This window comes from Oncorhynchus mykiss, chromosome 9 (genome assembly GCF_057628025.1).
Source record: "Oncorhynchus mykiss isolate SJ-2025 chromosome 9, ASM5762802v1, whole genome shotgun sequence".
Classification (NCBI taxonomy): domain Eukaryota; kingdom Metazoa; phylum Chordata; class Actinopteri; order Salmoniformes; family Salmonidae; genus Oncorhynchus; species Oncorhynchus mykiss.
This window is the reverse complement of record NC_143030.1, coordinates 55,255,442-55,272,584: the sequence shown is the minus strand read 5'-3', so window position 1 is coordinate 55,272,584 and position 17,143 is coordinate 55,255,442. Positions and strand designations below refer to the sequence as shown.

General features: G+C 39.7%; 1 protein-coding gene across 1 annotated transcript; it reads right to left on the bottom strand.

The window, feature by feature from the left end:
- Window positions 1-1,980: 1,980 nt before the first annotated feature.
- LOC110532304 (tyrosine-protein phosphatase non-receptor type 18) lies at window positions 1,981-17,143 on the bottom strand. The gene is made up of 15 exons (XM_021616072.3): window positions 16,361-17,143; window positions 11,219-11,327; window positions 11,028-11,104; window positions 10,400-10,495; window positions 10,186-10,224; window positions 9,980-10,048; window positions 7,757-7,819; window positions 6,857-6,999; window positions 6,414-6,480; window positions 6,176-6,253; window positions 5,963-6,052; window positions 4,907-4,992; window positions 3,025-3,353; window positions 2,726-2,815; window positions 1,981-2,515 (listed from the first exon to the last, which is right to left on the bottom strand). Exons 1-15 carry the CDS (start codon window positions 16,442-16,444, stop codon window positions 2,442-2,444), a joined length of 1,494 nt encoding a protein of 497 aa, XP_021471747.2. The 5' UTR covers window positions 16,445-17,143; the 3' UTR covers window positions 1,981-2,441.

The window sequence follows — 17,143 nt, the reverse complement described above, 5'->3', positions numbered from 1 at the left end:
TGCAAGCGATAATATTGAAATGGAAGGAGTATCAGACCACTGCAAATCTACCAAGACCTGGCCGTCCCTCTAAACTTTCAGCTCATACAAGGAGAAGACTGATCAGAGATGCAGCCAAGAGGCCCATGATCACTCTGGATAAACTGCAGAGATCTACAGCTGAGGTGGGAGACTCTGTCCATAGGACAACAATGTATTGTATATTGCACAAATCTGGCCTTTATGGAAGAGTGGCAAGAAGAAAGCTATTTCTTAAAGATATCCATAAAAAAGTGTTGTTTAAAGTTTGCCACAAGCCACCTGGGAGACACACCAAACATGTGGAAGAAGGTGCTCTGGTCAGATGAAACCAAAATTGAACTTTTTGGCAACAATGCAAAACGTTATGTTTGGCGTAAAAGCAACACATCTGAACACACCATCCCCACTGTCAAACATGGTGGTGGCAGCATCATGGTTTGGGCCTGCTTTTCTTCAGCAGGGACAGGGAAGATGGTTCAAATTGATGGGAAGATGGATGGAGCCAAATACAGGACCATTCTGGAAGAAAACCTGATGCAGTCTGCAAAAGACCTGAGACTGGGACGGAGATTTGTCTTCCAACAAGACAATGATCCAAAACATAAAGCAAAATCTACAATGGAATGGTTCAAAAATAAACATATCCAGGTGTTAGAATGGCCAAGTCAAAGTCCAGACCTGAATCCAATCGAGAATCTGTGGAAAGAACTGAAAACTGCTGTTCACAAATGCTCTCCATCCAACCTCACTGAGCTCGAGCTGTTTTGCAAGGAGGAATGGGAAACAATGTCAGTCTCTCGATGTGCAAAACTGATAGAGACATACCCCAAGCGACTTACAGCTGTAATCGCAGCAAAAGGTGGCGCTACAAAGTATTAACTTAAGGGGGCTGAATAATTTTGCACGCCCAATTTTTCAGTTTTTGATTTGTTAAAAAAGTTTGAAATATCCAATAAATGTCGTTCCACTTCATGATTGTGTCCCACTTGTTGTTGATTCTTCACAAAAAAAATACAGTTTTATATCTTTATGTTTGAAGCCTGAAATGTGGCAAAAGGTCGTAAAGTTCAAGGGGGCCGAATACTTTCGCAAGGCACTGTATGTAGAGGCACATTTTGTTCTGATTTATTTCTGAGTTTCTGTTAGGATGAGATTCTATTGATCCCATAAGGGGAGATTTGATATCAGCCGTCGATACATCAGACACACCAGCAAATAAACATCAGAATAGGTCTAAATATGTATTCCGCTTTAGTGAATTTTAATGTGTGTGTGTGTGTGTGTGAAGCTGAGTGAGGGGTTGCTATGAGATAGCTGGAGGCTTGGGTTGAGAAGCCATGGCAGAAGGTCATTAGATTCTCATTTCACATTAGCATCTGCTGAATGGGATTAGCCATCCAGCCGAGTTTAAACCCCTGACATGCCACAGGCTCTGCCAACTAGAAAATGGAGTGGTCATTAGCAACACCCCCTCAAGTGTCTCTTTTTTTCTGCCTAAATCCAATACACTCTCACTTTCTGATGCTCCTCCCAGCATTGGGTCTCCATGGTGGGGTAGAAAAAATATGTTATTGTGGGCAAGTTTCTATAGGAACATGACATAGGACCACACATTTAAACCAGTGGCTATAATTGGATAGATATTGAGGTGTATTGCAGACTTGATGTCCAGAGACTGCTCCCAGTTTTCTTCTGCAGACAGTATTAGCTTAGTATCTGGAAGATATACAAATGTTAATTTCAGAGTATAAGAAGCTGGCTTTCGATAGATTTGTGTGACTGAAACATCATAGCTTTGAAGAGGTCAATCTTCAAAGATGCACAGAATGTCCAACAAACTCTTTTCCAGTACAGTACACAGTTTTTACTGTGATCACAAGAACATTTAATGTATCTACATGTACACTGCAATTATTGTGTGGTACACAGAGCTAATGCAAAGACGTATTTCAAAGAACCTTGAAGAAATTGTTGTCTTTATTGTAAGTCCTTGTTACCAGCAATTAGTAGACATCAAGGGCAATAAAGCATGAGTCTCCCTGTGAAAACACATTTTACAATACCTGAAACGTCAATAATGGAAAAAACTAATTATCTCCTGTTACTATAGTGCCACCTGTTGGTTACTACAATCACACTATAGCACCACTGCACTTCAATCGGTAAATGGTATTCAAAACCAATACCTGTCTCAGAATTGAAAGTGGTTTAATATAGTTTTTTCGTTCATCAGTAATATAAATCACAAGAACTGAAATATATACAGACTCAAATAGGTTACAAAAGATAGATAGATAGATAACTGTATTTCTGTGATCACATACAGTAGATGTTCACAGCAAGTAAAAATAAATAAAGAGCCCATTCCCATTGCTTGTCAAACATAAAGATGTGTCCAGGCCTGGTATATGGCTGCTATGTCATCTCTCCACACGACTCCACTCTGCCGGTGGATCCCGAGGCCCTTTGGGTTTTTTAATGCGACAGTTGAACTCTGAGGGAAAGTTGAGAAGTGTGGTTGGAATTACTTTAAGACACCTGCAAGTGCATCTAACATATGACATAGCCTTGTTTTGACATCCAGTCGCAATCATTTTACTCATGAGATTCTGAGGAAATGGATATTACATTGGGTAGCTATAATGGCTTTAGATACAGTATATGACATTGGACAACATTATTAGAAAGACAAGCAGATATTCACCCATGCTACCAGGAGTGCAGCTGTTGGTCATTCGTTTGATGGGATTTGAGACATACTCATAGTCATCTTCGGCCGAGGAATAACCATCAGCTAGAAAAAAAGCAAACGAGAAGAACCAGTAAGACATTTTCCACATAAACAGTTCAACATGGCCGTCAAGGAATTGTTACTTTCAAGAAACCTGAAAGTATTGGTCACTAGATCTAGATTGCAATATTTTGTGCAGGGCACTGATGACACAAACAAAACCATAGCTGGCCTCACATTGGTCTCCAAACACTGCCCTGAAATTCTCTCACCTGCGACCAGCTCATAGCCACTCTGGTCCTCCCCTGCCGAGGCCTCAGCTAGCCTGTGATTGGCTAGTCCGGCTGTGTCATATATGGGTGAGACAGCTGGTGGCGGTTTGGCTGGAAGACACCTGCTCTTGGGCTTGACCATGCTGTAAAGAGCACCTACATGGCATTTTGGGACGCCCAGCTCTTCGTTGTCATAGTGATGGAGACCTGCCAGAGGGGCGGTGGAAGAGGCTGGTGGCGGGAGCTGTTTGGACTTGTTGACCATGGCATATACGTCATTCATCTTTTGCTGACGAGGCCGAGGCGCTCTGTACTGCACATTAGAATATCTAAAGAGGAGTAGATATCAATATCAATTCACACAAACAGCGAAAAGCAAAAAGGTACAAATATAGCCTTGTTGTTTCTACCCTACACACCAGATGGTCATGCCTATTATATAAGAGACTGGAATTTCATTACCAAGTCTGTTTTCTTTTGGAGCATCTACAGCAGATCTTTGCTAGTAGGATAGTAGAAATTAAGATTGATAAGGAATTGCAGCTTTACCATGATGATTTCCTACTAACTATATTATTGTTTACAGAGAAATAGATCATTTTTCTCTAAGCCTGTGATGCGAGCTGAGGGATTTTCAGTAGCAGTTTAACATATGGGAGGGAGGAGAGAGGGTGTGAAAGTGAAATTTAACAGCCCAGTTTGTCACTTCCTCTGCAACATGATGAATGTTTAGTAGTACAAGCATGGTGAAATCCTTCTGCTTCATTAATCATAAGGACGTTGTGTCCTAAAGTTCTGTTAAATGTTAATCTAAAGCTAACTGGATTAAAGTAATGTTTTATTCAAGATCATCAATGTGTACCACAACACAGTATTTCAATATACAGTACATATTTCAATGTAGCCAACTAATTGCTTAACTGTCAAGGCAAGGAAGGTGTGTATATATTGTAACAATCAACTACTATGAAATAGTACTACATAACTTGGTGTTGATAAGCCTACGTACACTTAAACGTCATACCCTACACACCATAGTGTAAAGCACGCAAACATAAAACTGTTGTACTGCAAACTAAAATAGAAGACTGTGAACTCACTTGAACAAAACAGGAAGCATTCTTTCTTCCCTTGTCTCAAAACTCTCCATCTCTATCAACCCGGAGTCAACTTCCCCCATTGTGTCTGAGCACCTTACTGTGGTATCATTAACTCAGGCTGCTTATTAAAGTCACAACTGTTGTTGTAATTGTGTGTAATACAATCACACAGTGTAGTGTACAGCAAGCAGTTTATCAGTTATACTCGCGGGCCCCGGTGGCAATACATTTATAAATGCTTACCTTTACTTGGAAGAGCTGCAGTGTTGGATAGCTTTAGTCAGCTACCTAACATAAATAGCATTCCTCTCTGTCATTCCTCTCTCGCAGGTTGTTGAGTAGGCTAAATTAGCTGCATTAGCTAAGTAAGTGAAAGGTAAACTAAGAAGAAGAAAAAAGAACGTCCTACGGAAGTTGTCATAATTACTGTGTAAGTCTACGAAAAGGTTTGAGAACCATGAGCCTCCTACTGTAGGTTTTGTATTAAAGTCTATGTACCCAGAGGAAGATGGAAAATAGCTGTCCTCCAGCTACACAATAGTGCTGAGATTGTGAGATTGCTGTTGAGGCTACTGTAGAACTTCATTGCAAAACAATGTGTTTTAATCAGTTATTTGGTAACATATATTTGGTGATATATTTAGTATAGTTTGATCTAAAAATTATAACATTTTTATGTTTCACTATTAAAAAAAAAGAAATTCACTGAGTAGAATGGTCCTCCCCTTCCTCCACTGAAGAAAATCATTTGTTTCAAAGTTCATGTGTCCATGAACTCTTACCTTTCTGCAAGTGTCTGAGCGCTGGCTGATGTTGTCGGTGGAGATGTCTTCACAGATGCAACATCATCATATAAAGGTTGGTTACTCTATTCAGAACAAAATCAACAGTACATCAGAGAGTTATAGGACTTTGTCTCTCAAATTCAGGCGCTGCTCTGTCTGAAAATGGGTGAACAATGATTTTAATGCGCCAGCACTACATATAGAGGAAGCATGCAGGCTGGATGTTTCCTGCTTAACATTTCTCTTTTTTTCCTAACTCAACTCATCACATTGAAATTTCAGAGAGAAGTGTAATACAGTATGATCTGATGAAATGGGTTTTTGTCACAGAAAAACTCACACACTGCCAGCTGAAGTTATTTTCAAACTGTATCAGCTTTGATCTCATGCAGCTTTCTGACTGCATCACAGACATGCCAATAATTACCATAATCAGGGTTTGGGAGTAACTGATTACATGTAATCTGATTACAAAAAAACGGTAACTGTAGTCGGTTACATAATGTCATCAGATTACAGATACTTTTGAAAAACTATATGATTACTTACTGGATTACTTTTAAATTCAGAAAGGATGTTTGTGGGGGGAAACAATTGATAAAAGCATTGATAAAAGATGCAAGTTTAAATTTGTTCCACCTGAGTGAGTCTGACCACAAGTCAGAGACCACTATAATAACACACCAAATGGGTTTGATGGATCCTTTTTGTCTTCTTCTAATGCCTCTTAAGGGGAAAGTAATCCAAATGTAACTTAAAGCAATCAGATTACATTACTGAGTTTGGGTAATCCAAAAGTTATATTACTGATTATAATTTTGGACAGGTAACTAGTAAATGCAATGGATTACATTTAGATAGACCTACCCAACCCTGACAATAATACTGCATGCCCTCTCATGTCATTGCTTTAGTAAAGCTTGCTTGACCATGAATACCAGTATGGCATGTGCTGAATACTGTGTTGTAGAAAGGCTAACACCTGGGGGTTGGAAATAGCAATTACAAAAACATTATACTATGGTTGAACAAAAGTAGCAGTTTCTGTCTTACCTTGGTGAGATTCTGGGAGTTGTTCTCAGCTGACCGTAAAGCCTTCTCAAACATATAAGCCACGGCAGAAAACACAAACCGATACTGTTCCTGAGTGGAGAGATGGGAAAAATATTATTTCCACAGTAGAGTATTTCAGTATGTACTATAACACATAGATGTAAATAAACACCATTTTGATCTGATATTAAATGATGTCTGATAATAAAATACCTTTGTCTGAACTGCTGATGGCCTCTGACTCCTTAGTTCCACTACAATCTTCATGATACTGAAATCTTCTTTAATTTGCTGGTGTGGAAACATGGATTTACCAAAACACTCACTTATCGTTTTTACAGTTTGTATTGTTCTTGTTTTATTATTCATCGGTGCAGTATACACATGTTTTGTTAAACCAATTCTCTAAAGGATGCCATCAATGTACTGTCCTGAACATAAGTAGTAATACCTTTGTGACAAGAAGATCGTGAACATAATCCAAGGCACAAATCACCCCTGTTCTTCCACAACCAGCACTGGAAATACAAGAGAAAAATACCTGCTTCATTTATCGCTCTGATAACACTAGAACATAACCACAGACGGCCACAACATGGACATGGAGTCATATGAGTCGACGGACCACATCAGGTCCTGAATATTTAACATTTCTCACTTCATTTAAATTGCGTCATTAAAATGCATTGAGCTCAAGGAGTACATGTGGCCTCGTGATAAACAACATTAAATTATATGCATGGATGAATTTTAATGGGCATATGGATCATAATCTGTCTGAGCATGATCATTACATCTCAGAGCACAAAAAGCCCACCAGGCAGACAGTAATGACAGCTTGGCATTTTGGGCTGTGCTGTATCAAATGTACTGTACAGTAGGAGACAAACAAACCTGCAGTGGATGAGAACAGGGCTAGTGTTGTTTCCTTGGTCTTTGCGCGCCATATCCATCATTCCTAAAATACCATAAACGGTGTATGGAACGTCATGATCAGGCCAAGCTGTGTATTGGAATTGAGATATTTTCCGTGTTTCCTAGCACAAAACATAGTTTGCATTACTACCGTACCAAGCAAAAGAACGGTAACTGCACATTTTGTCAAAAATTAGTTATTGACATTTTTTATACATTAAATATATGCTTTATCATGTGGACAAATATCCTGCCTACATTGTGTTGTGTTATGGAGAAAATGGGGGGTTATGTTTACAGTAACTGGAAAAAGGTAGTAACTGCCATCACTCAATTCAGTTACTACCTTTTACCTTGGTTTCACTGAGCTTTGGACTGCAGTGTCCACGGTTTACCATGGTATTATTTATTATTCTTTACTGATACAAAATATATGACACTGACAGCCACGTACATAAATATATTAACACAAGTTTGTGTAAAAAAATATATACAGTATATATATATTCCAGTGGGTGTACCAAGCAAGAAGGCAGTAACTGCCGTCTAGGGTCAAAGGTCATGTCAGGGGTCAGGGTCAATATTAATAAAAAATAACCTCATAGTAACAATAAAACATAGTAACAATAAAACAACTTTGAAGTAATTTTTCTCAGTTTCACTCTCTGAGCAAATACTGCTAATTTGCTTGGTCAGGCAGATTACTTCACTGGCTCCCTCATTCAACTTCCTGTAAATTTACAAACAATGTGAGATTATCCAAAGTGAATAACGGTTGTTGGAAAATACTGATTAAATTCAACCATTTTGAAGAATTGTGTAACTAGTGCTGCACAGAAATAAAACAATATTTCCCCTTTTTCATAGTTGGACACGTACCTCATGATATCTCACTGTCAGAGTGCGGAAAACTACTTCCTCATTTGGGCTGGATTCCTCAAACTGAAAAGACATTTCACTAAACATTTTCTAGTGTTTCCTGAAACAGATCCCTGTGTTCTATGCAGACAACAACATATGGGTCAATGTGCAGTGCCATGAAATAACAAAACAGAGTACACTTAGTTCACAGGTGTTAGGTAAAAATGGACTCTTCATGAATAGTTTCAGAAGACTATAGGGCAACAGCACTATGTGCACACTGGAACATTGGTGTGGGAGGCAACCCGTCTGTCTAGAGACACCATATTTCATCAATAGTAATACAACTGTGCACAAACACTACCGTTCAAAAGTTTGAGGTCACATAGAAATGTCATTGTTTAAAAACCCCTTTTTACCCCTTTTCCTCCCCAATTTCGTGGTATCCAATTGTTTTAGTAGCTACTATCTTGTCTCATCGCTACAACTCCCGTACGGGCTCGGGAGAGACGAAGGTTGAAAGTCATGCGTCCTCCGATACACAACCCAACCAAGCCGCACTGCTTCTTAACACAGCGCCATCCAACCCAGAAGCCAGCCTCACCAATGTGTTGGAGGAAACACCGTGCACCTGGCAACCTTGGTTAGCGCGCACTGCGCCCGGCCCGCCACAGGAGTCGCTGGTGCGCGATGAGACAAGGATTTCCCTACCGGCCAAACGAACCCAGAGTCTCTGATGGCACAGCTGGCGCTGCAGTACAGCGCCCTTAACCACTGCGCCACCCGGGAGGCCAAAATGTCCTTGTTTTTGAAAGAAAAGTACATTTTTTGGCCATTAAAATAACATCAAATTGATCAGAAATACAGTGTAGACATTGTTAATGTCACAAATGACTATTGTAGTTGGAAACAGCAGTACTTTTATGGAATATCTACATAGGCGTACAGAGGCCCGTTATCAGCAACCATCACTCCTGTGTTCCAATGACACGTTGTGTTAGCTAATCCACGTTTATCATTTTAAAAGGTGAATTGATAATTAGAAAACCTTTTTGCAATTATGTTAGCACAGCTGAAAACTGTTGTGTTGTCACGACTTCCGCCGAAGTTGGTGCCTCTCCTTGTTCGGCGGTCGTCGTCACCGGCTTTCTAGCTGCCCCCGATCCACGTTTCTGTTTCCATTTGTTATGTCTTGATTTGTTATTTGTTATGTCTGGTTCCCATTACGTTATTATTATTTCCCTATTTAACCCTCTGGTTCTCATTATGTTTTGTGCGTGATTGTTCCTGGTTTTGTGTTCGTCTTTTGTGTTAGGGTTTGTTATCCCTGCGTGGATTTATTGGCTGTTTATTTTTTCTGAGTAAAGTACGCTATTTTACTCAGTTCTGTGTCCTGCGCCTGACTCCGTCCTCATCTCTGCACAACTGACACTTGACATGTGCTTATTATAGAAAAAACTGGCCTTCTTTAGACACGTTGAGTACCTGGAGTGTCACCATTTGTGGGTTCATTTACAGGCTCAAAATGGCCAGAAACAAATAACTTTCTTCTGAAACTTGTCAGTCTATTCTTGTTCTGAGAAATTAAGGGTATTCCATGCGAGAAATTGCCAAGAAACTGAAGATCTCATACAACACTGTGTACTATTTCCTTCACAGAACATCACAGACTGGCTCTAACCAGAATAGAAGAGGAGTGAGAGGCCCCGGTGCACAACTGAGGCCAGCATCCCGGAGTCACCGCTTCACTGTTGACGGTGAGACTGGTGTTTTGCCGGTACTATTTAATGAAGCTGCCAGTTGAGGACTTGTCAGGCATCTGTTTCTCAAACTAGACACTCTAATAGAATAGCTTTCATTTTTGAGAACAAGAATAGACTGATGAGTTTCAGAAGAAAGTTATTTGTTTCTAGCCATTTTGAGCCTGTAATCGAACCCAAAAATGGTGATGCTCCAGATACTCAACGAGTCTAAAGAAGGCCAGTTGTATTGCTTCTTTAATCAGTACAACAGTTTTCAGCTTTGCTAACATAATTGCAAAAGGGTTTTCTAATGATTAATTAGCCTTTTAAAATAATTAACTTAAAAAGCCAACACAACGTGCCATTGGAACACAGGAGTGATGGTTGCTGATAATGGGCCTCTGTACACCTATGTCGATATTCCATAAAAAATCTGCCGTTTCCAGCTACAATAGTGATTTACATACAATATAATGAAGATATACTGACAAACACTTACATTTGACACAATAAAGGGACCAAAATGGGTTGTTTCTTTGAAAGTAGTCCAGTAGCACTCACACTTTTTCTACAAAAAGACATTGAATAAAATGTTAAGTGGACACAAGCATCAAAATTATACAGTTCATAAATCTTACAGTACACTAATACGTTTACACTCCCACTGTGCCTTTTTCAACAAGAGGTGACTAAAAGGGCATTTACTTTTCCCATTTCAATTTCTCTGCAAGTCATGATTATGACCTAAAACAGGGAGAGAAAATATGGCAAGCATAAGATATGGAGACAATTCTCCCATTATTCATCTTTTAGTGTCATTTTTTTCCTATGTATTTAGTAATAGAGTAAATTATATGGAAACAGAGCTACTGTACAAGCTGCACTACATGTATATAAAGCTGAAAATGATCTTCCATACCTTTACATCATACTGCCAAATCATTCGCCAGAAGTCCACCAAAGTGTGTCTCAGAGGCCCTTGGGTCGCTATGTATTTTTTGGTCTTTGTTGCACCCTAGAGGAGAGATTAAATAAAGCGATCTGTTTAAAGAGCAACTGCTTTTTAAAAACAACAAATCCCTTTGAAAATGGCCTATGTGACATCGATATGAGTCAAAAACAGTTATTCTAGTGTCAAAATGTACTACACAGTGTAAATAGGATCATTTTGGTCATAAAGTCAGTCTGGTCTAAAATGGAGTTTGGAACATCTGTGTGTCACAACGGGTGAATTAAGGTTGGGTTTTGATGATGTCCATTTGCCCACAAACATATGGGTGAACAAATTAATTACTGATTTATCTTGAATCATTCTGGGGATTTTGATGAAAGAAAATAGGCTTCCCTGTCTACAGTGTCTCATGGGGACAAACATCATTAACCAAATGTGGAATCTGTCAAGAAACACACCTCTATGACTGAAATAAATTTGTTCTAATAAGCAACAGAAAAACACAGGTGCCAATCGATGTGTTCAGTGACTCTTTCAGATTGAGCTGAATGATGATACAAAATAGGACTGTTACTAAATGCGAGCAATACTGTACCTTAACGAAGCTGGCGTTGATATAGTCAAAATCATTCTCATTTGTCAGTAGAGTCAGGGGCACACGGGTCTGGTCATCTATATAAAAATACATGAGTTTTTGTTCAGATAAGTTTAATATTAAGCAAGAATCAAATGTTCAATTAGAGTAAAAAACAACAACAGTTTGTATGCCTCTATTGTGGTGCTTACATGGTAAAATGTCTCTGTAACGGTTCTTCTTTACATTCTCCATCAGTTGCCCCGCTATCGTGGTAAGGCCAAAATCTTTCTTGATGACAGAAGTCTGAGCACGAATATTCTACAAACAAATAAAGACAAACATAACACATGAAAGCTGAGTTTGGGAGAAATGTCCATTGTAAAAGTGAAAGTCACCCAGTAAAATACTACTCGAGTAAAAGTCTAAAAGTATTTGGTTTTAACTATACTTAAGTATCAAAAGTAAATGTAGTTGCAAAAATATCCTTAAAAATCAAAAGGAAAAGTTCAAATAATTTCAAATTCCTTATATTAAGCAAACCAGACGGCACAAATGTTTTTAGTTTTTATTTAAGGATAGCTAGCGGCACACTTCAACACTTATTTACAAATGAAGCATTTATGTTTCATGAGTCTGCCAGATAAGAGGCGGTAGGGATGACCAGGAATGTTCTCTCGATGAGTGTGTGAATTGGAACATTTTCCTGTCCTACTAAGCATTCTAAATATAATGAGTACTTTTGGGTGTCAGGAAAAATGTATGGAGTAAAAAGTACATTATTTTATTTAGGAATGTAGTCAAGTAAAGGTAAAAGTAGTCAAAAATATAAAGAGTAAAGTAAAGTACAGATACAGTGGACTGTATTCGATACACTGCCGATTTTGCAGGTTTTCCTACTTACAAAGCATGTAGAGGTCTGTAATTTTTATCATAGGTACACTTCAACTGTGAGAGACGGAATCTAAATCTAAAAAATCCAGAAAATCACATTGTATGATTTTTAAGTCATTAATTTGCATTTTATTGCATGGCATAAGTATTTGATACATCAGAAAAGCAGAACTTAATATTTGGTACAGAAACCTTTGTTTGCAATTACAGAGATCATATGTTTCCTGTAGTTCTTGACCAGGTTTGCACACACTGCAGCAGGGATTTTGGCCCACTCCTCCATACAGACCTTCTCCAGATCCTTCAGGTTTCGGGGCTGTCGCTGGGCAATACGGACTTTCAGCTCCCTCCAAAGACTTTCTATTGGGTTCGGGTCTGGAGACTGGCTAGGCCACTCCAGGACCTTGAGATGCTTCTTACGGAGCCACTCCTTAGTTGCCCTGGCTGTGTGTTTCGGGTCATTGTCATGCTGGAAGACCCAGCCACGACCCAGCTCTTACTGAAGGAAGGAGGTTGTTGGCCAAGATCTTGCGATACATGGCCCCATCCATCCTCCCCTCAATAGGGTGCAGTCGTCCTGTCCACTTTGCAGAAAAGAATGCTGTTTCCACCTCCATGCTTCACGGTTGGGATGGTTGTACTCATCCTTCTTCTTCCTCCAAACACGGCGAGTGGAGTTTAGACCAAAAAACTATATTTTTGTCTCATCAGACCACATGACCTTCTCCCATTCCTCCTCTGGATCATCCAGATGGTCATTGGCAAACTTCAGACGGGCCTGGACATGAGCTGGCTTGAGCAGGGGGACCTTGCGTGCGCTGCAGGATTTTAATCCATGATGGCGTAGTGTGTTACTAATGGTTTTCTTTGAAACTATGGTCCCAGCTCTCTTAAGGTCATTGACCAGGTCCTGCCGTGTAGTTCTGGGCTGATCCCTCACCTTCCTCAAGGATCATTTTTTTTGTTATTGAATTTTTACCCCTTTTTCTCCCCAATTTCGTGGTGTCCAATTGTTGTAGTAGCTACTATCTTGTCTCATCGCTACAACTCCCGTACGGGCTCGGGAGAGACGAAGGTTGAAAGTCATGCATCCTCCGATACACAACCCAACCAAACCGCACTGCTTCTTAACACAGCGCGCATCCAACCCGGAAGCCAGCCGCACCAACGTGCACCTGGCAACCTTGGTTAGCGCGCACTGCGCCCGGCCTGCCACAGGAGTCGCTGGTGCGCGATGAGACAAGGACATCCCTACCGACCAAGCCCTCCCTAACCCGGACAACGCTAGGCCAATTGTGCGCCGCCCCACGGACCTCCCGGTCGCGGCCGGGCGCAATCCCAGAGTCTCTGATGGCACAGCTGGCGCTGCAGTACAGCGCCCTTAACCACTGCGCCACCCGGGAGGCCCGATTCCTCATGATCATTGATGCCCCACAAGGTGAGATCTTGCATGGAGTCCCAGACCGATGGTGATTGGCCCTTCATCTTGAACCTCTTCCATTTTCTAATAATTGCGCCAACAGTTGTTGCCTTCTCACCAAGCTGCTTGCCTATTGTCCTGTAGCCCATCCCAGCCTTGTGCAGGTCTACAATTTTATCCCTGATGACCTTACACAGCTCTCTGGTCTTGGCCATTGTGGAGAGGTTGGAGTCTGTTTGATTGAGTGTGTGGACAGGTGTCTTTTATACAGGTAACGAGTTCAAACAGGTGCAGTTAATACAGGTAATGAATGGAGAACAGGAGGGTTTCTTAAAGAAAAACTAACAGGTCTGTGAGAGCCGGAATTCTTACTGGTTGGTAGGTGATCAAATACATATGTCATGCAATAAAATGCAAATGAATTACTTAAAAATCATACAATGTGATTTTCTGGATTTTTGTTTTAGACATGCTTTGTAAGTAAGAAAACCTGTCAAATCGGCAGTGTATCAAATACTTGTTCTCCCCACTGTACATCAAAAATGACTTAAGTAGTACTTTAAAGTATTTTTACTTAAGTACTTTACACAACTGCATACAGTGATATCTAAGATGTTACACATGAAACATATAAGAAGCCCTTAGCTTAGTGCAAGAACTCACAATCCAATTTACGCAGGAGCTTACATGTACAGTATCTGAGAAATGAAAGGCCCCTGAGTGGAAATAGACTTGTCTTTGTCAACCCCCCAAAAATATTGGTTGCTTACACATATTTTGCAAACGTTTTCGTGGGTGTGGTGAAATATCAGAATAAACACATAAAAACCTGTGGTGTCTGCTTTTCACCACAGATGTCTGTGTTAAGCTACTGTAATGTGGAACCAGTAAAGAAAGGCTGGGCAGTTATGTGATAACACAGGTCTCTTCACAGCCTACAATAGACATCATTACATTATTACATGACCACCATTTCTCACTTTGCGCATTCTGTCACTTGAATTGGGCTACTTAGTAAAGAGTTCACCTGTATTACTATTTTGGTCATTGTTGTCATTGATTCAACATACAAACATAACCATGTTTATTGATAAGAATCTAGCTCTGGAAATTAAAAGACACTGACATCATTCACAATGGACCAGTAGGGCTGAAAGGGCACTGCTGTAACAAGGAAATGTTAGTGGACTCAGTGTTAATAGATAACTCACTTTGCAACCTAAATGAGGAACAAAATGACTAGCCTACCTATCTTGAAACAGAGGTTCAGATGTAACAAAAACCTACAGTAGCTAGAGTTGAAGTCAGAAGTTTACATACACTTAGGTTGGAGTCAACCACTCCACAAATGTCTTGTTAACAAACTATCGTTTTGGCAAGTCGGTTAGGACATCTACTGTGCGCATGACACAAGTCATTTTTCCAACAATTGTTTACAGACAGATTATTTCACTTGTAATTCACTGTATCACAATTCTAGTGGGTCAGACGTTTACATACACTAAGTTGACTGTGCCTTTAAACAGCTTGGAAAATTCCTGAAAATTATGTCATGGCTTTAGAGGTTCTGATAGGCTAATTGACATCCTTTGAGTCAATTGGAGGTGTACCTGTGGATGTATTTCAAGGCCTACCTTCAAACTCAGTGCCTCTTTGCTTGACATCATGGGAGAATCAAAAAGAAATCAGCAAAGATCTCAGAAAAATTATTGTAGACCTCCACAAGTCTGGGTCATCCTTGGGAGCAATTTCCAAACACCTGAAGGGACCACGTTCATCTGTACAAACAATAGTATGCAAGTATAAACACCATGGGACCACGTAGTCATCATACCACTCAGGAAGGAGGCGCATTCTGTCTCCTAGAGATGAACGTACTTTGGTGCGAAAAGTGCAAATCAATCCCAGAACAACAGCAAAGGACCTTGTGAAGATGCTGGAAGTAACAGGTACAAAAGTATCTATATCCACAGTAAAACGAGTCCTATATCGACATAACCTGAAAGGCCGCTCAGCAAGGAAGAAAACCGCCATAAAAAAGCCAGACTACGTTTTGCAACTGCACATGGGGACAAAGATTGTACTTTTTTGAGAAATGTCCTCTGGTCTGATGAAACAAAAATATAACTGTTTGGCCATAATGACCATCGTTACATTTGTAGGAAAAAGGGAGAGGCTTGCAAGCCAAAGAATACCTTGACTCAGTTACACCAGCTCTGTCAGGAGGAATGAGCCAAAATTCACCAAACTTATTGTGAGAAGCTTGTGGAAGGCTACCCGAAACGTTTGACCCAAGTTAAACCATTTAAAGGCAATGCTACCAAATACTAATTGAGTGTATGGAAACTTCTGACCCACTGGGAATGTGATGAAATAAATAAAAGCTGAAATAAATAATTCTCTCTAATTTTATTCTGACGTTTCACATTCTTAAAATAAAGTGGTGATCCTAACTGACCTAAGACAAGGAATTTTTACTCGGGTGAAATGTTAGGAATTGTTGAAAACTGAGTTTAAATGTATTTTGCTAAGGTGCATGTAAACTTCTGACTTTAACTGTAAATAAACTTCTGCAAATGTCACTATTCAATGTTTTGTCAAAATAAAACTGAATTAGTGGTTTACTTCTATGTACACTTCTTTCTCAATGTGCCTTAAAGACTTAATCCACTGATTTGAAAGGTTTGTGTTAAATAGGCTACATTCGAGATTGTGCATTTATTTATACTATAGAGAAAGCAAAGAGCCAACATGATTTTCAGCTTTATTACAGGCGAAACATTTGAGTAGCCTATTTTTCCTTTATCCTACCTTGCAGGTTTACCCCATCTGGACCAGTGATAGACATGTTGCACATCACAAAACATCATTAGACCTATTTTAACCAGTTAATTACAATCAATTTATGAATACACATGCCCTAAATCATATATTTTACATCTGAAAATATTGCCTGATCTTATTTGTCTATATATGGGAATTAATTATAAACTAACAATAGAGAGTTATGGTGATGGTCACACCAAGGGTTCCCACTTACAATATACTCAGATGAGATGTTGCCCTCCGCTCTGCTGTCATCTGCCAAGGACATCTGACCTACGAACCTCGATAGGTGCTCCATCTGCGCGACTATGGATGTCAATTTCACTTTTTAAATGCCAGGCAGTGGTTGACCGCTTTTGCCTATCAATACAATTCGAGACAAACGCAGAGCGCCTTGCCGCTCCCGTCTCTACCGCGATTATTAGCCTTTAAGTTCCGCGTGTACCTCTTGGAACGTTCCTCATGTCACTGTCACTATAGGACAGTCATGTAAATTTCCGCATTGAAGGCTACTTTGCCTTAATTATTGGCGTGAGGTGAGGAATTTTCACATAAACTCCAATACACTACAATAGCTGGAAACATGTATATAATTTATTTTTTTGCAAACTAGGATAATTAAAGTATCTTTAAAAATAATTTAAAGCTTTTTCAAAGCTTTATGATGAAGTTAGTTATACAATTAAATATAGGCGAATGTTTTATTATTACATAACGTTATCAAGCAGGCTTTCAGTACACAAATCTAATTTAGACTTATAATATAAGTGAAATCTAAAACGTGCACCCTGATAAGATTTTCAGAAAGATTGATAAGCCTTGCACGTTCTAAAAATATATATCATATGCGGTTTATTGCATTGGCCAGAGGATTCGTAAACCCATATGAACTCAAAGCCTCTGTATTCTAACAGGAATTGTAAAATCACGGAAGTTTCCTGAGTGTTTTAGATGGGTGTTCTACTGCCTATTCCTATTAGGGAAGGCATATCGAGGC

Coding starts and splice junctions, on each gene's coding strand:
- LOC110532304 (XM_021616072.3), bottom strand. CDS start 16,444: ATGGAGCACCTATCGAGGTTCGTAGGTCAGATGTCCTTGGCAGATGAC. Junction 6,254..6,413: donor ACGATCTTCTTGTCACAAAG/GTATTACTACTT, acceptor TTTCCACACCAG/CAAATTAAAGAAGATTTCAG. Junction 6,053..6,175: donor CATCAGCAGTTCAGACAAAG/GTATTTTATTAT, acceptor CTCTCCACTCAG/GAACAGTATCGGTTTGTGTT.